General features: G+C 34.4%; 1 protein-coding gene across 1 annotated transcript in view; it reads left to right on the forward strand.

The window, feature by feature from the left end:
* ARID2 (AT-rich interaction domain 2) overlaps positions 1–23,965 on the forward strand; it is a 255,295-nt gene that overhangs the window by 173,082 nt on the left and 58,248 nt on the right. The window contains exons 12-15 of the mRNA XM_077170650.1: positions 4,887–4,968; positions 6,648–6,782; positions 7,410–7,606; positions 7,876–10,709. Coding sequence (XP_077026765.1) covers positions 4,887–4,968; positions 6,648–6,782; positions 7,410–7,606; positions 7,876–10,709 — 3,248 coding nt within the window. The remainder of the gene's footprint in view (positions 1–4,886; positions 4,969–6,647; positions 6,783–7,409; positions 7,607–7,875; positions 10,710–23,965) is intronic.

A 23,965-nucleotide genomic window follows, 5' to 3' on the forward strand; every position in this document is an offset into this window, starting at 1 on the left:
TCTTGGTACTTACCATCGTCCATGTAAAAAATATACAAACTCGGGAGGTCCACAGTGGCTCAGCAGGCAGGAATGCTTGCCTATGATGCCAGAGGACCTGGGTTCGATTCCCAGTGCCTGCCCATGTTAAAAAAAAAAAAAAAATACAAACTCTAAACATCAGAAATTTTACAATATCCCTTTTTCTCCTTGAACTCGTATTCCAGTATCCTCCCAGAACTGTATCCTAATATAATACATTTTATGCTTGAAAATCTTTTGTTCATTACCCTATCATTGCTATAAAAAAAAAGCATAAGCATTTTTGTTTTTCAATTCCCTGTTATTCTATATGGATCTAAATGCTTAAAAAAAATTTTACCCTTTAAAGTTTTGATAGTAAAAAGTACATCAAGCAACAGTAAATACATTGCAAGTTTTTAAAACAATTATTAAGCAAAAGGTAAAATTACTGCAAATGCATCTCTTAATGAGATTAATGGGACTCCCCCCCAAGTTTTCTGAAAATTATTCATCCTATATATCTCTGGATGAATATTATTTATTGTTAGAATGAAACTGGGTTCAGCATCAAAACCAGTTCTGTTCCTGTTTTTCCTTTTTTATACATGTAAAATGAAAAATCTAGTTCACACAAGTAGATGGGGATAGAATTTACAATTCTTTGAATTTCTTGAGAATTATCTGAAAAGTATTAAAATTATTTTTAATGATCAGCTGACAAATTGAGTTCTCCCTTAATTTTGCTAAGATAAAATAACTGACAATTACTTGACTTGCCTAAGTAATTGTTGCCGGGTCACTAGAAATGTCTGTATGTGTAGAAAATATATCGAAGGACTTAGAGACACCTTGTGTAAGCACTTTCTGAATATATTGGCTAGTTCTCAAATTTAGGGTTCATCAGAATTACCTGGTGAACTTTTTAAAACACACATGCTCTGCTCCACATCTTGAGTTTCTGATGCATTTTTTTATTGATATTTTAATTTTTTAAACATAAACACAAATATTCTTATCATATGATCATTCCATTCTACATATATAATCGGTAAATCACAATATCATCACACAGTTGTGTATTCATCATCATGATAATTTCTTAGAACATTTGTATCAATTTAGAAAAAGAAATAAAAAGAAAACAAAAAAATTCATACATACCATACCCCTTACCCCCCTCCCTTTCATTGATCACTAGCATTTCAATCTACTCAATTTATTTTAACATTTGTTCCCCCTATTATTTAATTTTAATCCATATGTTTTACTCATCTGTCGAAAAGGTAGTTAAAAGAAGCATCAGACACAAGGTTTTCACAATCACACAGTCGTATTATGAAAGCTGTATCATTATAGAATCATCTTCAAGAAACATGGCTACTAGAACACAGCTCTACATTTTCAGGCAGTTCCCTCCATCCTCTCTTACACCTTAACTAAAAAGGTGATATCTATTTAATGTGTAAGAATAACGTCCAGGATAGCCTCTCAACTCTGTTTGGAATCTCTCAGCCCTTGACACTTTATTTTGTCTCATTTTGCACTTCCCCCTTTTGATCAAGAAGGTTTTCTCAATCCCTTGATGCTGAGTCCCAGTTTGTTCTAGGATTTCTGTCCCACATTGCCAGGAAGGTCCACACCCCTGGGAGTCATGTCCCATGTAGAGAGGGGGAGGGCGGTGAGTTTGCTTGTCATGTTGGCTGAGAGAAGTTGGGGGGGGTGACTCTCAGGCCTAAATTTAAGTAGGCTTAGCCTATCCTTTCCAGGGTTAATTTCATATGAGCAAACCCCAAGATTGGGGCTCAGCCTATTGCTTTGGTTGTCCCCACTGCTTGTGAGAATATCAAGAATTCTCCACTTGGAAAAGTTGAATTTTCCCCCTTTCTCACCATTCCCCCAAGAGGACTTTGCAAATACTTTTTTATTCACTGTTCTGATGCATTTTTAACAAGTTCCCATAAGATGCTGGTGCTGATGGCACTGGTTTGGGGTCTAGATTTTGAAGACTAACAGGTTAGGAAAATTGAAATATTGAAATACCATTCATGTCATTGTTCTTTTCAAGTGTAATGCAATACTTTTTTTTGGTAAAATGTGTTTATCATGTGCTTTGAATATTTTTTGTCCAAACCAGATTTATCTCATTGTATTTATGGAAAAGGCCTGGCACATTACTAAACCAATGAAGCCAAACTTTATTGTCAAAAGCATCTGCTTAATCAAACTCATTTTCTTTTAAGAAAAAATATGACTTTGTTTTTCAATTCAAGAAATCACGTTACTGTGTGTTCCCATAACGCCTACCTCACTTCACAATTCTAACTAAAATAGTTAAACTTGCTATGAGTTTGTCATCTGGACGAAATGAAACGCCAATACCTTCAATATTTCATTAAGAAGTTGTCTCTATTTTCCTTATAGAGGACCGTCCCTCAGAAATAATCCCCTCTTTGACAGTAGCTGAGGGGTAGAGAGCAAAGACATTGAACAAAAATTGACATCATGCTATATATTTGAATTCAGAATACACCAAAAAGCTAGAATACCCAATTTTTAATGCCAGGCTTTACCTTGACAGTAATATATGAAATACTGGGATAAACTGAAAGTCCTACCATAATACCTTGGTTGTAAGAGGCTTTGTAAACACTAACGTTTCTAATTTTTCCCTTTGTTTGGTATTACAAATGTTATTCCCATTTGGAAAAATATACCATGGTAATAATAGTATCTAACATTTGTATAGTGCTTACTTCATGCCAACTATTACTTTAAGTATTTTACGTATATTCCTCTAAACCTTATAAGGATTACCTATAAGGTCCATCTGCTGTTACTTTGTCCCATTTTATAGACAGAGAGTTTAAGTAATTTATTCATGGTTACACAGTTCCTCATGCATTTAACCACAATCCTGCATCGCTATAAAAGATGGATGCGTGTTAACCCTTTCTGTTCCAAAATGGGAGAAAAGCAGTTATCAAAGGGGAGGTGATGTTCTCAAGTAAAGCAGTTTTAGAATGAAATACATAGCAAAATCAAGTATCTGAAAATTGATACCATTAAAATTTTATGTACCTGTGTATAATTTGCAATGTCCTTGTATATTCTGAGGGCAGTAATTCCCAGATTATAGGTAGTTCTATAGAAATTGTGTTTGCAATTTATATTTGTACTTTGTTTCTTCATCATTTTTCTTTGTATGTTGTTCTTTTAGATTTTTCATAATTTCAGTATAGTTCCAACTGGTTCATGAAATTGACTTAATCTCTTCAGTAGATTTCAGTCCAAATAGGGTATACCCTTTCATAGTACAAGTGATGGAGAAAAGGGAAAGATTTCTTATATAGGTTTAGGTCCTAGAAAGGTATTTTCTGTTATAGTATCATCAAGGTAGGAGAAGAAAAGATAAGCCTGTGTTACCAGCAGGAAGATGATTTTAGTTGTAATATTTTATATTAGGAAGTGGCATATCACACATTATGACTCTGGATTCAAATTCAATGCTCATTTAAAGAGTGTTTTCCCAGCTAAACCCAGCTCTGCTGTCTCCATCACATGTCCCTGAATGAACAGACCAGAACCTTAATCTCTGAGCTTCGGTTTTCTCATCTGTAAAATGGGGACAGTTAAACTTAGACATATAAAGATTAAAACAGAGTGTTAGGTGGTTCTATTATCTGTTCCCCAGTGAAAGCCTAGAGCCTCATCAAGTATCACGACTGCTTTAGATCATTCATAGATAGAGCTCCTCTAGTTCTAGCATTTTAGAAATGCATTTGTTCTGTGTGAGAATTCTGAGAAATTTTGCTAAAATTTCATCTGAGAAAAAGTGGGTACATTCTATATGTTTAAAAACTACAGAATAATGCTGTTTCAATGGTGAAGCCATAAAGTAACTTTAATTTTTATCTACAAATATGTAAGATTCATATTTATAATTTATCATCATATGACTAAATTTATAGTTTATTTTTGTTTTCATTAATTCCTTTGTGTAGCATAGCAGAGAAGAAAATATAACATTTTTTCTACAGCTCTATTTACTTCTTAGAAAATAATTGATGATTTTCCTCGTTGATTCATTAGCCTTAAAATTGCTTTAAATATGTTGTTAGTAAAATTGTAGGCATTATATATTTTAAGATTATAGAACCACATTGCCTCTTTCAGGACAAAAACCTCAGAAGTATACTTCAGAACTATTACTAGAACAGATCTCTTTTATCTCCCCTAGAATAATCTATGGAAATCGTTTCTTGACTGTGGGATTTGAAATTAGTTCAAATTTTGTTCATTGTATTCTACAAATGTTATATATGCCACTTACAGAGTAAATACATGTTTACATTCAGAAGCAAGTTACAATTTTTGATGCACTCTGTCTGTTATTACAGTTATAGCTTTTAAAGCAAATTCTGTAACTAAACTGAGAGTTACTTATTTACTGATGTATTACAGTATGTGACTGTAGGGCTAGTGTTTTGTAATACTCAAAGTGATTACTTTGAGTCTGTTTCCTTATCTGTACCTTCATCACAGAAGAATTAAGTGAAATAATACATGTATTTAGCTCAGTGTCTGACCAGTGGGAAAAAATAGGGATTATATTAGCTGTATTATCAGTATTGTTATTTAAATGATTGTGAGCATAAGCAAAACAACTTTTTATATAAAGCATCTCATCTCAGGCAGTGTCTGGTACAGTATGTGCTCCACGAACATTAGTTTCTTTCTCAAATTTGTATATTTTTTGTATGTTTAATACCTTTTTAAAAGGTATTCTTTGTGAATATTAATTTGAGCTGTGCCCATGATATTAATATGGCATATAGTGACTAAGTTTTAAAAAAATAATGTAGCTAATGAATTTTTTTCTTTAGCTTCCAGAACAGTTGTAGCACAACATGTTGCTCCACCTCCAGGAATAGTGGAAATAGATAGCGAGAAGTTTGCTTGTCAGTGGTAAGTGGCTTGTATTTATTCAGGCTTTATCCTGGGGAAGAATAAAACAAAAGGAAAGAAGAAATGTCATTGGTCATCCAGATATTTTCTTCTATATCTCTTTTTAGTTAGAATAAAATGTCATTTATATGAAGAAAAGGCAATGTAAAATCACTTCACCTGTGTTTTGGAATAACTTGAACAAAAAATAGTCACCAGAATCTTCAGATTTAAAATAGTCTTTGAATAGAATTTTATCAGATTGCACACTTTTAATTCTTTTTGTGCTAAAAGATTATCTTTGGCTTTGTAGAAAATAAGGTCAGATAAAAATTAAGTTTTGTTAGAATTCAGTTGGACTGACTTTAAGAAAGTAAAACCAAATTTGGCATTAAATGTCCCATCTTACCCATCAAAAGCAAAATCTTGTTCTTTGCTACCAGGGTTTTTTTGTTGTTTTTGTGAGTAGTTTGGGGAAACTAACCAAATGATAGTATAGCCAGTGCTTCTACCTTGAAATAAGCAACTTGAGAGTAACATTTTCTTGAAAATATTGAGTAGTCATATTTCAGCTACTTTCTTGGAGGAAAAAGTCTACACCTGATTAAATTTCATTTTTGTCATAGATAGTAGCCACAACATTCATGAAGTTTGACTTTAACTCTTTTTAGAAGATTAACACTGAAGTATAAATTGCTTTCTGATGATACATCACCTTTTTTTATTATGTAATATAAAATATATACAAAGAAAAGAAATAAAAACAGTAATTTTCAGAGCACTCTTCAACAAGTAGTTGCAGAACAGATCTCAGAGTTTATCATGGGCAACCATACCATTGTCTCAGATTTTTGATATGTCACTTTTTAAAATACCTTTTCCTGATCCCTTTTCTCCCATTCTTTAACCTAATTTATTCCCCCATTCCCTGCCCCTACCACATCGTGTTCCATATTTTTGGTACTTTCCTATGACAGCTTTCTCCAGACTTTTTCAGTTTTGCTTTAGCAAGGTTTATGGTTATAAATATCTCTATTTGTTATTTTTCCTTCATTTTCTGTATTTTTCCACATTGACCCTTTACTTGATGAATCTCTTCCAACAATGTTGGAAATTGCTTATTTGCTACATTGAAACAAAAATAAAGCTTTGTTAAAAATTTTAACAATCTTTTTGTTAAATCTCAATATAGAAGGGATAATAACATTTAGAAGTATGTACCATAACCGCTATAAAATGTGTGTTTTATATATAAATTTGTTCTTATAAATCTCAGTTGCACATTTTGCTAGTTCTTGGGGGAGTGGGGGGCAGGGACAGTGGAATTATTTTATAATTATTTTATCATAATTATTATCTTATTCCCTTTTAAAGAAACAGCTGTAAATTGGCCTACTATGAATACAGTCCTAGAAAGAGGTGGTAACTAGGCCTCTAATCCTAATTTATATGTAGAAGTCGTTTTAAGACTATAAAAGACAAACTGAAAGTTTGAATTAGTTTGTAGTGTAATTAAGTAAACTTTTTATTTGATTGAGTCTGTCCAAAACTAGTATATATTTTTGCTAACAACAAATTAGATAATTAGTGAAATTTGATTAGTAGTTATAATTACCCATTGCCTTTGAATGTTTTTGGTATATCTAAATATGGACTCTGCTCTGGTATATTGCATAATGCCATATATTCTTCTCTTTTAGGTTAAATGCTCATTTCGAAGTAAATCCAGATTGTTCTGTTTCTCGAGCAGAAATGTATTCAGAATACCTCTCAACTTGCAGTAAATTAGCTCGTGGTGGAATCCTAACATCAACTGGATTTTATAAATGTCTTAGGTAGGATGTGTAGTTCTTAATTTTACATGAAGTTCATTTATATCATTTATAACACTTCTTATTCTTTAGAGTATATACCAAATACCTTTATAGCTTTACATTTCTCCATTACTTAAAATTTTATATGATAGATTGTAGGGCAGTTGAGGTTTAAATTGAAGGGAATTTCAGAAATGACAACTGGTTTTTGTATTTGAACATAATGCAGTTTACCAAGGAAAAAATTAAGTTGTTTTTTTTTTTAGATATTGAAGACATGACTTTACCTATTTTAATTTTAATTGTATAACCAGTACTCTATCTTAATATATCAAAGTTTTTCTGATATTTTGTAGTTCTTAATAAAAATATTGCCTACACATAGCATTTTTTGGTTGAATATATATGTGCTGAAATAATTTAAAATCCAACAACACTTAAAAAATTATTTTAAAAATTAGAAGGTTAATCTCTTCTATGTTTCTTTCTTTGCTTGTCACCACAGAATATAACCTTGTAAATCATACTACTCATAGAATAGGTAGCAGTGAATACACTGCTGTTGTTTATATAAACGTTGTTAGAAGTCAATATCTTTTGCTAGTGTTCTAGTTATCAAAGCTAATTGAGCATATGTGTACTTGACAGAACGGTCTTTCCAAATCATACAGTGAAGAGAGTGGAGGATCCCAGTAACACCGGACAGGCACATATTCATGTAGTAGGGGTAAAACGGAGGGCTATACCACTTCCCATTCAGATGTACTATCAGCAGCAACCAACTTCTACTCCTGTTGTTTGTGTTGATTCTGTTCCTGATGTATCTCCAACTCCTTCACCTGCAGGTATTAATTTTTTTATTCTTTTAAATAATACTAATTTAATAATTAAACTAAATGAAAACTGTGTATTATTTACATTTAAATGTATAGCTTCTCCTTGTTTTTTGAGTAACATTTTCTTACTTGATCTATTGTTTTATTACATCGATGTGATTTAAAGCTGTTAACTGTTAATTTCTTAAAATTAATTTCTTGTGTTAAGAAAAATAATTCTTGCTTATAGCTTTTCTGTTATTTCATTTGGAATTTTAACTTTTTCCCCGTATTTTCAGGAATCCCTCATGGACCACAAACTGTAGGGAACCATTTTCAGAGGACTCCTGTTACCAACCAATCTTCAAATTTGACTGCAACACAAATGTCTTTTCCAGTGCAAGGTGTTCATACTGTGGCACAGACTGTTTCAAGAATTCCTCCAAATCCTTCAGTTCATAGCCACCAGCAGCAAAATGCTCCAGTGACTGTCATTCAAAATAAAACTCCAATTCCTTGTGAAGTTGTTAAGGCTACAGTAATCCAGAATTCTATACCCCAGTCAGCAGTTCCTGTTAGTCTTGCTGTTGGAGGAGGAGCTGCACAGAGTTCTGTGGTTCAAAATCATAATACAGGACCACAGCCTGTAACAGTTGTAAATTCCCAGACTTTGCTTCACCATCAATCTGTAATTCCACAACAGTCTTCATTACACACAGTGGTACCTGGACAGATACCTTCAGGTACTCCTGTTACAGTAATTCAACAAGCTGTACCCCAGAGTCATTTATTTGGCAGAGTACAGAACATACCAGCATGTACTTCTACAGTTTCACAGGGTCAGCAGTTAATCACCACATCGCCCCAACCTGTGCAAACTTCATCTCAACAGACATCAGTTGGTAGCCAGCCACAAGACACAGTTATCATAGCACCTCCACAGTATGTTACATCTTCAGCATCCAATATTGTCTCAGCAACTTCAGTGCAAAATTTTCAGGTAGCTACAGGACAAATGGTTACCATTGCTGGTGTCCCAAGTCCACAACCCTCAAGGGTAGGGTTTCAGAACATTGCACCAAAACCTCTCCCTTCTCAACAAGTTTCATCAACAGTGGTACAGCAGCCTATTCAACAACCACAACAGCCAACCCAACAAAGTGTAGTGATTGTAAGCCAGCCAGCTCAACAAGGTCAGACTTATGCACCAGCCATTCACCAAATTGTTCTTGCTAATCCAACAGCTCTTCCAACTGGCCAGACAGTTCAGCTGACTGGACAACCAAACATAACTCCATCTTCCTCACCATCACCTGTCCCAGCAACTAATAACCAAGTCCTTACTGCCATGTCATCATCATCATCCACCCCTCAATCACAAGGACCACCTCCTACTGTTAGTCAAATGCTGTCTGTCAAAAGGCAGCAACAACAGCAGCATTCACCAGCACCCCCACCACAACAGGTACAAGTACAAGTTCAGCCACAGCAAACGAATGCAGGAGTTGGTCAGCCTGCTACTAGTGAGTCAAGTCTAATAAAACAATTGCTGCTTCCAAAGCGTGGTCCTTCAACTCCAGGTGGTAAGCTTATTCTCCCAGCTCCACAGATTCCTCCCCCTAATAATGCAAGAGCTCCTAGCCCTCAGGTGGTCTATCAGGTGGCCAATAATCAAACAGCGGGTTTTGGAGTACAGGGGCAAGCGCCAGCTCAGCAGCTGTTGGTTGGGCAGCAAAATGTTCAGTTGGTCCAAAGTGCAATGCCACCCACAGGGGGCGTGCAAACCGTACCCATCTCAAACTTACAAATACTGCCAGGTCCACTGATCTCTAATAGCCCAGCAACCATTTTCCAAGGGACTTCTGGCAACCAGGTAACCATAACAGTTGTGCCAAATACAAGTTTTGCAACTGCAACTGTGAGTCAGGGAAATGCAACTCAGCTCATTGCTCCAGCAGGAATTACCATGAGCGGAACACAGACAGGAGTTGGACTACAGGTACAAACACTTCCAGCCACTCAAGCGTCTCCGGCTGGACAATCACCTTGTACTACTGCTACTCCCCTATTCAAAGGTGATAAAATAATTTGCCAAAAGGAGGAGGAAGCAAAGGAAGCAACAGGTTTACATGTTCATGAACGTAAAATTGAAGTCATGGAGAACCCATCCTGCCGACGTGGAGCTAACACCAGCAACGGGGATACAAAGGAAAATGAAGTGCAGGTGGGAAGTCTTTTAAATGGGAGAAAGTACAGTGACTCAAGTCTACCTCCTTCAAACTCAGGGAAAATTCAAAGTGAGGCTAATCAGTACTCACTAATCAGTAATGGGCCATCATTAGAAGTAGGTGAGAATGGAGCATCTAGAAAACAGAACTCAGAACAAATGGACATACAGGAAATAAAAAGTGATTTGAAAAAAACCCTAGTAAATGGAATCTGTGATTTTGATAAAGGAGATGGTTCTCATTTAAGCAAAAACATTCCAAATCACAAAACTTCCAATCATGTGGGAAATGGTGAGATACCTCCAGTGGAACCACAAGGGACTTTAGATGCTATCCAGCAAGATACTGCCAAAGGTGATCAACTAGAAAGAATTTCTAATGGACCTATATTAACTTTGGGTGGTTCACCATCTGTGAGCAGTATACACGAGGCATCAAATGTGACAATACAACAATTTAGTGGTACTGACTTGCCTAATGGACCTCTAGCTTCAAATTTGAATTCAGATGTGCCTCAGCAACGCCCTAGTGTAGTTGTCTCACCACATTCTACAACCTCTGTTATACAGGGGCATCAAATCATAGCAGTTCCCCACTCAGGATCAAGAGTGTCCCAGTCTCCTGCCCTGTCATCTGAATTTTCATCTACAAATGGCACAGCAGAATGCAAAACTGTAAAGAGGCCAGCAGAGGATAACGATAGGGAAACAGTCACAGGAATTCCAAATAAAGTAGGAGTTAGAATTGTTACAATCAGTGACCCCAATAATGCTGGCTGCAGTGCAACAATGGTTGCTGTGCCAGCAGGAGCAGATCCAAGCACTGTAGCTAAAGTAGCAATAGAAAGTGCTGTTCAGCAAAAACAGCAGCATCCACCAACATACATACAGAATGTGGTCCCACAGGTAAGTCACTCTATCACATTTCTCTTATCACAAAAATTCTGATTTCTGAATAAGATTTTAGGAGCAAATTATTTTTGCTAATGTGATTTTTTTCTCCCTTTCTTACCTTGAAATGTGATGTCAGCTCACCTATGTACTTGAATTGCTGTTCTACTTTTTAATTTTTTCTCTGGTTTTTGTAATATTAAATTGTTTTCAAATATTAAACTTTAGCACATAGTTTAAAGAATCTTTCAAATTTGTTATTGACCCAAATTACTAGTTTTGTAGATGCAAGATAAAGAAGTACTTGGCTAATGTCACATCTTTTGAAAGCTTAAAAATATATCTGTCTCCTTTTAGAGTTTACTAGGGGCTTACTAAGAGTACTTCAAAAGGGGATTTCTGCATTTGATTTTGACATGAATGTGTTTTTGTGGCCCTTTAAACAATACTTTTGTAAAAAACATGAATCCCATAAAAACTTGATCAGGTGTGTTCGTATATTTATATATAGAATTAGTTTAATTTATTCTTATAAAGTATTATTTTAATTTCTTCCAGCCATTCTTATAGTTTTAATTTTGTGATTCGGCTCCTTTACTGTCATGTTTCTGCTTTACTTTTTAAATACCTAATATCCCACTTTGCATGCTTTAGTAAATAGAAGTGTTTTCTAGGGTCAGTGCTACTGAATTGGGGATCCAGTTAGCCTGTTTAAGAATTTAAGCACAATCTTAGATGCTATTTCAACCGAGATCTGGGGATCATTTAATAATTGCCTATTTTCTGTATCACTCACTTCTCCTTCCCTCTCTTTCCTAATTACTACACAGCCAAAGCTTAGCCCTTTCCCTCCCATGACAGTTGCCAACTTTGCTAACCCTCTTCTAGTTCAGTTGGGTTCATTCTCTGTGTTGCAGTTATACAGCAAATCTATGGCCATTGTTAACATTTGGTTCCAATCTAGCGAATGGGGTTATTGGGAGAGAGATGGGCGGAAAGGAAGAGGGAAGAACAAAAAGAACTATTGCTTTGGAATAGTACATCCACTAATGTGCCTGTTCCTTCACCTAAATGGAGATGGCTGCATAGTGCCCCACACTTCTCTGTACTCTCTCTGTTCCTTCATCTAAATGGAGATGGCTGCATAGTGCCCCACACTTCTCTGTACTCTCCTCAAGAATATAGCTTATTGGGTGGACCATGGTGGCTCAGCAGGCAAGAACACTTGTCTGCCGTGCCCAAGGACCCGGGTTCGATTCCTGGTGCCTGCCCATGTTAAAAAAAAAGAATATAGCTTATTTAAAATGGCTATTTTGTTTACTTGTAAAATTGGAAGTTGGTTGGCTGGTAGGCATTAAATCTTTGCAAGGAAAATGACATAGCATGATGATGTCTATTGGAATGAAAATTAAAAATCCAGGATTCTTATATATAGCACTTAGTATGATGCCTAGCACATATATTTTTGCTAAAATAAAACAAATTTCCCTTTCCTTTTCTTGCCTATCTATGCCACTTCCTTATCCCAGGGCTTGTTCTCAACAGCTTTACCTCTTGGAACTTATTTTCCTCATCTTTAAAATGATAGTCTCTGAGTGTATTTTGGCTCTGAAATGCTATAATTTTGACAACACCTAGGTAAAATTATTCATTGGTTTAAAAAAATAGCAAAATTAGAGCAGTTTAAAAAATTAGTTCTATACATACCATAGTTAATTGATTCTGACATACACTTTTTTTTCCCCACATTTTACATCATTGATACTGGGATACATCTTAAAATTACTTAGAGGTACATAAAGTAAGCAGCTTACATTTGATGAAATGTGATATATTCTTTTCACTTCTGCAGCAACATATAAGCATCTGTATATATATAACAAGTATTTAAATTTAATTGAAATATAGTATATTCTTACCACTTCTATAGTAACTTATCTGTTTTCCCTCTTTGGTGTCTCAGTAATTTATTCCACTAAAGAAACATTTATCACCAACCGTGTGCCGACTATTTTGCTAAGCTTTGGGAATATAAAGATTTATAGGTCAATCCCTGATCTAAAGAAAGAACTCGGGGTCAAATTTGAGTGACAGATGTATAATTACAGTGTAATAAAAATCATTTTGTACAGTGTACAAATCACTGTGCAAAGGGTTCTGGAGAGCACAGTGAAGGGAATGACTAAATTTCTTGGGGAAAGCAGAGAAGATATTTTAACTGATTCTTTTTTTTATGCTTTGATAATTGTTTTATTATATCTAGAGATCTTCTAATTGATTGTTTTTACAAATCTTAAATTAATGAGGAAAGCATTATTGAAGATATTTCTTGGGGTTTTTAATTATGCTATATGTTACATCTAAGATGGGTTTTTTTTTAATCGTGAAAAATAGCATATATGCAAATAATACATTTCAAAGCACACCGCAGCAATTGGTTGTAGGACAGATTTCAGATTTTGATATGGGTTACAATTACACAATTTTAGGTTTTTCCTTCTAGCTGCTCCAATATACTGGAAACTAAAATAAATATCAATATAATGATTCAGCAGTAATATTCATTTGTTAAATCCTTTCTTCTCTAACTCCACCTTCACCTTTGTTCTTTCTCCCAATCTTTAGGAGTATTTGGGGTATGCCCATTCTAACTTTTTTATGTTGGAAAGGGCTATCGATAATATGGATAATTGATGTTCTAGAGAGGCAGACCCCTCTGAGTTTCAGGAGTTATCTGGCCTAACAACCCATTTGGAAGTTGTAGGTTTCTGGAAAGTAATCATAGAGCATGAAACATTTATAGAACCTCAGATAAAGCCCTAGGTGTTCTTAGGGTTGGCAGGATGGTTTTGGTTGGGGCTTGGCAAACCATGATAGTTAAGTACCTAGCTGCACCTTGCTTAAGAGTAGCCTCCACAGTAGCCTCTTGACTCTATTTGAACTCTTTCAGTCATTGATACCTTATTTCTTAACAATTCTTTTCCCCATTATTGGTCCCATGGTGCCAGGGACAGGGTCATCCCTGGGAGTCATATCCCACATTGCCAGGGAGACTTCCACCCCTGGATGTCGTATGCCACTTAGGGAAGAGAGTAATGATTTCACTTGCAGAGTTACCCTTAGAGAAAGGCCACATCTGAGCAACAAAAGAGGTCCTCTGGAAATAACTCTTGGGCATCACTATAGGTAGGCTAAGCTTCTCTACTATATATGTAAGCTTCACAGAAGCAAGCCTCAAGGTCAAGGGCTTGGCCTATAGACTTGGGAATCCCTTTGGTTTGAGACTACATCAGGGATTTCCCCAGTGGTAAAGTTTTTGTTTTTGTTTTTGTTTTTGTTTTTTTTATGGACAGGCACTGGGAATTGAACCCAGGTCTCCATCATGTCGATGCTTTTAAATTATTTGCTCAGCATACTCTGGGATGTATCCAGGCATTACATTAAGCTGTACAGAATTACAAGTTCTCATTCCCATTCTGGGCTTCCTGTGTTTGGTTTATTTAAATAATCTTTCCAGACAGATTGAGTTAATTATGTGCTACCAAAAATTTAGGTTTTGGACAAAATAAACCTCTCTTCATTTGGTCTCACATAGTAGGTAAAGTTCTGAAATACAGACAATGTCTTCCTTGCCCCTCTATTCTGATTTACCTTAGTCCTGACCTGATCTGTTTTCTTCTTAGCTCTAATTAAAGCCTGATCTCTTTTTTAATTTCTTTAACAGTTGTTGTATGTGGCATCGCTGACCTTCAGGTTTGCTCTGAGTCTTAGGTGTCACACAGGTACCCAAAGTTCCAGGGAGATACCTGGTTATACATATATAGCAAGCCTCTCAAAATCTAGAAATAACAGTAACAGCTCCAGACTAAATGTGACTGACTGCTATAAGGGTTTGTAATTTAGGTCCCAATTTTCTTATAAGTATTTTTTAAATGAAATCGTCCAATATTTGCTCTTTTGTGTCTGGCTTATTTTGTACCACATCATGTCCCATAGGTTCATTCACAACATTGCATGCCTCACAACTTTGTTGCTTTCTATATCAGCAAAGTATTGGATTATATGTACACACCACAGTTTGCCATTCTACTTCTTAGACAATGTATCTTTCAGTCACCTCCATCTGTTGGGCGTCATGTATAATGTCCAAAGTTAACAGTCCATCAGCACTCTCAAGAGAAAAATAACCAATAAACACACCTTCACCAAATAGAAAATCAAAACCTCCATTCTCTTGTGCCTACCCCACCCCCTTCCATTAGTTACCCTTGGTATTACTGTGGTACTGTTAATGTTTCCTATTAACCATCAGTCCATAGCCTGCAATAGTAGTTTTCCCCCATACCCTGGCATTATAAACTGTTTATATAAGATTCAGACCTTTAAAGTAGTTCATGCAAAAGCTTATGTATATTTGTAGTATTAATCAGTGGAATACGTGGCTCTCTACAACCCTTTAATCATGTTCACCTTCAATATGGCAGTATTACTTACAGATCCATTTAAATTGAACCTCATTAGCTAACTGTACACCCATTTCTAGGTTTCAGATATCTCTAGGTCCCCTCTATTCCGTATTATAGGCCTCTAAGTTTACTTTTACATTGGTCATAAAAGCAAAATCATACAGCATCTATCCTTTTGTGTCTGGCTTATTTCACTCAGCACTATGTCCTCAAGTTTCTTCCTTCTTGACATGTGCTTCAGGACGTCATTTCATCTTTCTGTCGCACAATATTGTATCGTATGTATATACCACATTTTGTTTATCCACTTGTCCTTTGATGGGCACTTGGATTGTTTCCACTGAGTAGTAGTATTGCAAAGTCATAGGGCACCTCAGTATTTCGTTTTCTTAAGTAACTGCCAGACTGTCTTCCATAGCAACTGTACCATTTATACAGTCCCACCAGCAGTACATAAGTATCCCAGTTTCTCCATGTCCTCTCCAATATTTGTAGCCTCCTGTTTGTTTAATAGCAGCCATTCTTATAGGTACAAGGTGATATCTCATTGTAGTCTTGATGTACCTTTCTCTTATAGCTAATGAAAATGAGTTTTTTAGCCATCTGTATTTGCTCTTCAGAAAAATGCCTATTCATATCTTTAGCCCATTTTATAATTGGGTTCTTTGTTCTTTTGTTGTTGAGTTATATGATTTCTTTATGTATATAGGATATCTAACCTTTATCTGATACATGATTTCCAGATTTTTTTCACCCATTGAGTTGGCTGTCTCACCTATTTGACAAAATCTTGAAGCACACAACATTTGATTTTGAGGAGTTCCCAATTATCTAATTTTTCTTTTGTTGCTTGCACTGTGGGTGTAAAGTTTAAAAGCTACCTCCTATTACTAGGTACTGAAGATGTTTCCGTATATTTACTTCTAGGAGTTTTATGGTACTAGTTCTTATATTTAGGCTTTGATCCACTTTGAGTTCATCTTTGTATAGGGTGTAAGGTAAGGGTCTGCTTTCATTCTTCTGGCTATTGATATCTAGTTCTCCCTTGCCCATTTATTGAAAAGACTATTATCCCAAGGGGGCCTTGTCAAACATAAGTTGAACATAGATTTGATGGTCTGTTTCCACACCTTCAATTTGATTCTGTTGGTCAGTACTTCTATCTTTGTGCCAGTACTATGCTGTTTGACCACTGTGGCTTTATAATAAGCTTTGAAATCAGCAAGTGTTAACCTTCCCACTTTGTTCTTCTTTTGTAGGACATTTTTAGCTATTCAAGTTCTCTTTCCCTTCCAAATGAATTTGGTAACTAGCTTTTCCAAATCTTCAAAGTAGGTTACTGGAATTTTGATTGGTACTATGTTAAATCTGTAGGTTAATTTAAGTAGAATTGGCATCTTGACTACGTTTAACCTTCCTATCTATGAGCAGGAATGTCTTTCCACCTATTCAGATCATCTTTGATTTCTTTTAACAGTGTAATATAGTTTCTTGAGTACAGGTCGTTTATATCCCTAGTTAAGTTTATTTCTAGATACTTGAATTTTTTTCCTAAATTGGCTCCTTAGTTAGATCATTGCTTTTGAATAGAAACATTACTGATTTTTGCAGATTAATCTTATATCCTGCCACTTTGCTGAATTTGTTTAACTCAAGAAGCTTTGTCATAGATCTCTCAGGATTTTTCAAGTTTGGTATCATGCCATCTGCAAATAATGAAAGTTTTACTTATTCTTTTTTCCTGCCTGATTGCTCTAGCTGGAACTTCTAGTACAGTGTTGAATAATAGTGTTGACAGAGGGCATCCTTGTCTTGTTCCTGATCTTAGGAGGAAGGTTTTCAGTCTCACCATTGAGTACAGTGCTGGTTATGGGTTTTTTGTATATGCCCTCTATCATATTGAAGAAATTAACTTTTATTCCTACCTTTTGAAGTTTGGTCGAGTGCTTTTTCAGCATCAATCAAGATAATGTGATTTTTCCCTTTTGATTTGTTAATGTGCTGTTTTATGGTGATTGATTTACTTATGTTGAACCACCCTTGCATTGCTGGTATAAACCCTACTTGGTCATGGTACATTATTCTTTTAATGTGTTGTTGGATTCGACGTGTTTGTATTGTGTTGAAAATTTTTGCATCTATTTTCATTAGGGAGATTAGCTGATTCTTAAAAGGTAAGTTTGGCAGGCCAACAAGGGAAGAATAAGTGTTCTAGATAGGGAGAATAGCACATAAGAGGTAAAAACTACATGGTGAATCATAGCTTGTTCTGAGAACCAGCATGTTTAGCAAGCCTGGATCTCAGATATATTAGGAGGTGGAGGGGATTATAGATATGAGGTTGAAAGAAAGATTTAAATCATATTAAAGTTTATAATATATATAAGTTTATCCTATATATTATAAAGAGAAGCTAGTAATGGTTTATTAGATGCGGATATAATACCAGTTTTGTATATGAGAACGATCATCCTGGAAGGATTATCCAGGATAGAGTCAGGACTAAGAAAGAAGAATCAGAGAAGCCAACTCAGATTTAATATAATGATCCAAGTTAGTGTTCGGAGACAGAGGGAATGAAGAATAGCACTTTCAAGAGCTATTTAGGGTAAAACTGTTGGTCCTAATCAGTTAAATGTGAGAAATGAGGAAATTAAATATGTGATAAGAAATAATAGCCATGACTAAATATTAACAAGCAGATTGGTATTTTGTCCTAAAATAATGTCCATATTACTTTATGTATTGACCAGATTAGATTTGAACAAGGCTGGTTGTTACCAAAATTAATGTTTTAATTTCATTCAAGAAATCTTCCACATACTGGGCACTATTCTAGTCACCAAAAGTACATCTGAGGGGAAAAAAAATTGATCCTACAAATTATATCTAAAACTTGAATACGTTATTTCAATTTCTAAGCACCCACCCACCAACACACACATACATATTCTTTCTTCGGTTTTTCCTTCTCAGTTAATAGCAATCCCCATCCTTCTGATTGCTCTGGCCCAAAACTTTAGAGCCATCCATCAATCATATCTCTTAATCCATATCCTGTCAGCTCTATGTTTAAAATAGATTGAGAAAATAACCATTTCATTTTATTTCAACTGTTAACACAATAGCGCAAACACCATTATCTCTTACTTCCTCCGAATCTTTTCTTAAAGATTGAAATACAAATCAGATCATGTCTCCCTCTTTTCTGAACCTTCCAGTGTCTTTCTGTCTTATACAAGGTAAAAGTGAGTGTCCATACAGTGATCTAAAAGGTTCTACATGGTCTCTTCCCAAACCTTATTACGTCTCTAATTTAATATTCAGTTTACCATTAGCCCTCTGTCCGCCATCCCCAACTCTTCTCCAGGTACTGTTGCTCCCGTACACCACTAGAACACATCCCTGAGTGGTGCTTTTTTACATTACCTTTTCCCTCTGTCTGCAGTGCTCCTCCCCAAGGTGTTTTTCTACCTTGGTACCTCATCTCCAAGGCTTGCTCATATATTATTATTTCAGTGAGGCCCTCTGTGATCCCAATATTTAAAATTTGCAAAAGTCCTAACTCATCATTTTTTTTCCTCCGTTTTGCTTATCATCTGACATACTCTATATACATGTGTATACATACATATATATATAGACACACATATACACTTAAATATTTTGCTTATTATTAGAATCCCTTACTAAAAGTAAACTCCATGAGGACAGTGATGTTTGACATCTTGTCCACTCTGGTACACCCAGCAACTAGGACAGTGCCTGGTATTCGGTAAGTATGGGTTGAATGAATGAATGAATGAATGATTGAACAAACAGACCGATAAATGTATGTTAAAGATTTTAGTTATCGTTTACATTAACATTTTATGACTTGAAGTTTTGTTTCGTTTCTCTATAATCATGTAAGCCCAGTTTTATTTATAAATCACCTTCCCATATGCACCATATATAAGTAAAGGACACCACAAAAGATAAATAAGTAAGCAGTCAATAGTTTCATATGACCAAACGCCAAGTATACATAAATATTTCCTACTAAAGAGAATCATAAGTCCTTATGGATATTTAAGGGTCAATGGTACAGGTATATTTTATCCTCTTATATAAAATGAATGTACCTGTAAACGCTAGAAATTTGGAACAAACAAAAAAGATCAATTGTTCAAGATGATACAATTTTCTTTTTCTTAAGAGCCTGCTAATAGAAAACCAATGCCATTGTTGTGCATTGTTCTTTAAATTTCTTTATTCTTTTCACATTTTAGACTGATTTAACACTGTTTTCTTCACTACTTGCATTGATAGCTTAAAGGGATAGGCAAAAAGAGGATTTTAAGTGTAATTTTTCAGTCAAACCTTATTTTCACTATTCTGGAGCCCAAGGATGTTTAGGAGGCACCTGGACTTGAAGAAGGAACTTCCAGACTTGCAGAATTCTCAGGGCTAGAAAATCTACACAGCTAATTTTCTTTTGACCACTGTGGCTTTATAATAGGCTTTGAAATCAGCAAGTGTTAACCTTCCCACTTTGTTCTTCTTTTGTATTTTCTTTCTTTCTTTTTTCTAATTTCTTTTCTATTTTCTTTCACTACTGAGAAAGGCAATACTTAAGCCTTACAGCCAAATACCATTTCATTTCTTTTTTCTGATCTCAATTTTTTTTCCTTCTCATCTCATCAGTCATTAATTTCATTATAGAAAAGAAAATTAGCAACAAGTAAAGGAGGAAAGAAGGTATACAAAAGAGTGAGATAACCATGAGTTTTGTATGTAAGAAATACTTAGCTGTATAAATAATTTGTATAAATACAAATTTTTCCTTTTTAAAAGAGATTTCATTGTTTGTAGTGGCTTATTTTCAACCTATTTGCAAGTTGAAGTGCAATTTAGAGAGCCTTCCTCTTTCCCCAGTTCATGAATTGATATCTGCTTGGGGCATAAAACTGGCATTTAAAAAATAAATAAATAAAAACTTGAAAGAAAATAACATGTTGCACATACCTATCTTTTAATTCATGATCTGATAACATGTCACATTATTGTATATAAAACTATTCTATTTAGGGATGTACCTATTTTAAGGTATTTTATATATCGTCTTTCTCAGTTCCCCATCGTTCCCACATGAATCATTTCTGATATGGTGGTGTGGGAATACCATTGTGAATATTGGCATGAGCTTGAGAAAGTTACTCAAGCATCAGAAAACAGATATGTAGCCTCAAGGGGCAACATTCAATCACAGTCATAGAATATCATTTTAACAAGAGCCACAAAAGGAGTACTAACTGTTCAAATTGTTAGAACAGTAATGCATTGTAAAAATTAAGAAAGGCGTTGCCACTAAACAAAACATTTGGATTTTTAATTTCAATATGTTCTTAAAAACAGGCTTGATATGTATTGGTTATCTAGGTTTATACATAAAGGAAATAATTTGGTAGTTTAGAAATATTAGAGCTGAAAGCCCTAGATAATGATTTTGTCCAAAATCCTCATTCTTTAGAGTTAAAGTGACTTGTCCATACTCACAAAGATCTTCTCTTTTCCAATGCTTTTCTTTTACTGTCTTAATTCTGTTCCCTAAAGATCTGTATATTTAGAATAATTGTAATCCTTACTACTTCACATTTAGAGTAAATCTAATCCTTGTTCCCTACAAGTATTTGAAAATATGTCTCCTTACCTCTTCTTTATAAGTTCCAGTTCCTTCAATTTAACTTTAAGTGTCATGGTGTCAGGTTTATTTATCATCCTATTAACCCTCCTCTGGACCAGTTCCATTAAAAAAACAATTTTTTTTAAAGTTATTAGAGAAGTTGTAAGTTTACAGAAAAATCATTAAGAAAAGACAGAGTTCCCATATACCCCCATCTCACACAAAATTTTCTCTCTTAATGTGGTACCTTTGTTATAATTGATGAGACAATGTTATATAATTATACTGCTGACTATAGACATTGGGTTTCACTGTTGTATACAGTCATATATTTTTTACATTTTTATTCTAGCAACATATATACAACCTAAAATTTCCTCTTTTAATAATCACACTCAAAGATATAATTTAGTGATGTTGATTACACTCACAGTGTTGTGCTACCATCACCACTGTACATTAGCAAAATTTTTTCATCATTCCAAATAGAAACTCTGTTCCAGTTAAGCATTAATTATTTATTCCCTACTTCTACCTTGGCTCCTGGTAATCTGTATTCTAGTTTCTGAAGAGAGAATGTTTTTGTTTGCTTTTTTTTTAATTTTTTATTAATTAAAAAAAATTACAAGAAACACAAACATTCCCAACACATGCACTCAGCAATTCACAATATCATCACATAGTTGCATATTCGTCATCATGATCATTTCCCAGAACATTAGCATCAATTCAGAAAAAGAAATAAAAAGACAACAGAAAAATATAGCAAACAGAAAAAAAAATTTACATGCCGTGGCCCTTACTGATCCCTTTCATTGATCACTAGGATTTCAAACTAAATCTATTTTAACATTTGTTCCCCTATTATTTATTTTTATTCCATATGTTCCTCATCTGTTGACAAGGTAGATAAAAGGAGCATCGGACACAAGGTTTTCACAATCACACAGTCACATTGTGAAAGCTATATCATTATAAAATCATCATCAAGAAACATGGCTACTGGAACACAGCTCTACATTTTCAGGCAGTTCCCTCCAGCCTCTACATTATATCTTGGATAACAAGGTGATATCTACTTAATGCATAAGAATAACCTCCAGGATAACCTCTCGACTCTGTTTGGAATCTCTCAGCCATTAAGACTTTGTCTCGTTTCACTCTTCCCCCTTTTGGTCGAGAAGGTTTTCTCAATCCCTTGATGCTGAATCTCAGCTCATTCTGGGATTTCTGTCCCAGTGTTTTTTTTTTTTATTCAAACATCTTTTTTGTTGTTGTTGTTGTTGTGAAATATAGCCTATATACAAAAAAAAGCAATACATTTCCAAGTACATTTTAAAAGTAGTTATAAAACAGATTTTAAAGTTTGGTATGGGTTATAGTTCCACAATTTTTCATTCTTCTGGTTGTTCCAAGACTCTGGAGACCAACAGAAATATCAATGTAATGATTCAGCAATCATACTCATTTGTTAAATCCTATCTCCTGTTGTACTCCTCTTTCTCTTTAAATAATATATATACATAAAAGCAATAGATTTCAAAGCACATCATAACAATTAGGTGTTGAACAGATTTCAGAGTTTGTTATGGGTTACAGTTCCACAATTTTAGGCTTTTATTTCTAACTTCTCTGAGGCACTGGAGGCTAAAAGAAGTATCAGTATAATGATTCAGCACTCGCACTCATTTGTTAATGAACTACCTTAACTCATCACTTACCTTCTCTGTAACTCCACCATCACCTTTTATCTTTCTCCCACTCTTTAGGGGTATTTGGGCTATACCCAATCTAACTTTTTCATGTTAGAAGAGACTATTGACCATATGGGATAGGGGGATGAAACTGGTTGATATTCTGAAAGGGCTCACCCCTCTGCATTTCAGGATTTAGCTATGGACCAGTTCCATTTTAAAAGTAGCTTTCAAAATATGTAGCTAAAATTGAACACAGTACTTCATTACTACGTAAAGTATTTATTTTCAGAAAAATTTATTATGACTAACTTTTCTTACACAGATTGAAATGTTTAAATTTCAGTCTTATTCTAAGATGTTTAAAGTTTACTTTAACAGGGTAAGAATTTTTGAATCTCAAATTCCACATCTTGTATCAGAAAGTATAATCAGTGTTATCTACAACTGTCAGCCATAATTTACTCTTGAAAAGGTGGTAAAGGAAAGCAAGATTATTATTTATCTTAACAAAAAGCAATATCTTTTGTCAAAAATAAAACTGCTAATTAATATGTTTAATTTTACATTACAAATAAATCACAGGATTATTTTACATCCTTTATATAATTTTACATTTCTGGTCACTCGTTGTTAGAATTGGAAAGTATAAAAGTGGTAACAGAATATCCTCCTTAAGAACAGATCTTTCAAAAAATTATAACTTTGAAACCTACTTTTACATTTACTTTTGAGTTATAGCTATAGGTAATATTCTGGGAATTCACACCAAATAATAATGTTAAGAAGAGGTAAGCTTCTATATCCTAAAAGAAATATTTTTTACATTCTCATATGAAAGACCTAATTCTTAAAACATAATTAATTTGAATGGTATTTTGAAAAATATGCAGTATAAAGCAATAACCTATTTAAAAATTAGTCTGGGTAGAAGAAATGTGTATTTTTTTAATGTAGGAGGAAGCCTAAAAATATTAACTCCTATAGGCAAAGAAAATATGATCCTTGAAATGTCTCATTTGGTACATTATATATATAACCACTTTTATCTTTTTGTTTCATTGCCTTATTTAGCTCTATTTAATTCTTTTTTGTTTGAACTTTTTGTTTTGAACTTCTGTTCAAAAATAAAGCCAATGATGTAATAAAACCCTATGTATCCATCACCTAGCATCTAATATTATTAGCATTTTGTCATTCCAGTTTTGTCTACTCCCCACATTCACCATTTTTTTAATTGGAATTCTTTAAGAAAAATCCCAAACATTTTTTCATTTCACCATAAAATATTTCAGTATATCTCTCCAAAAGTTAAGAATTTAAAAATATATGTTCACAATACCAAATTACCCCTAAATTAAAAATAATTTCTTAATATTTTCTTATAGCCAATTCATGGTCACTTTTCTCCAATTGTCTAAAAATGTATTTTTAAATAACTTTTTA

This window comes from Tamandua tetradactyla, chromosome 7 (assembly GCF_023851605.1).
Source record: "Tamandua tetradactyla isolate mTamTet1 chromosome 7, mTamTet1.pri, whole genome shotgun sequence".
Taxonomy (NCBI): domain Eukaryota; kingdom Metazoa; phylum Chordata; class Mammalia; order Pilosa; family Myrmecophagidae; genus Tamandua; species Tamandua tetradactyla.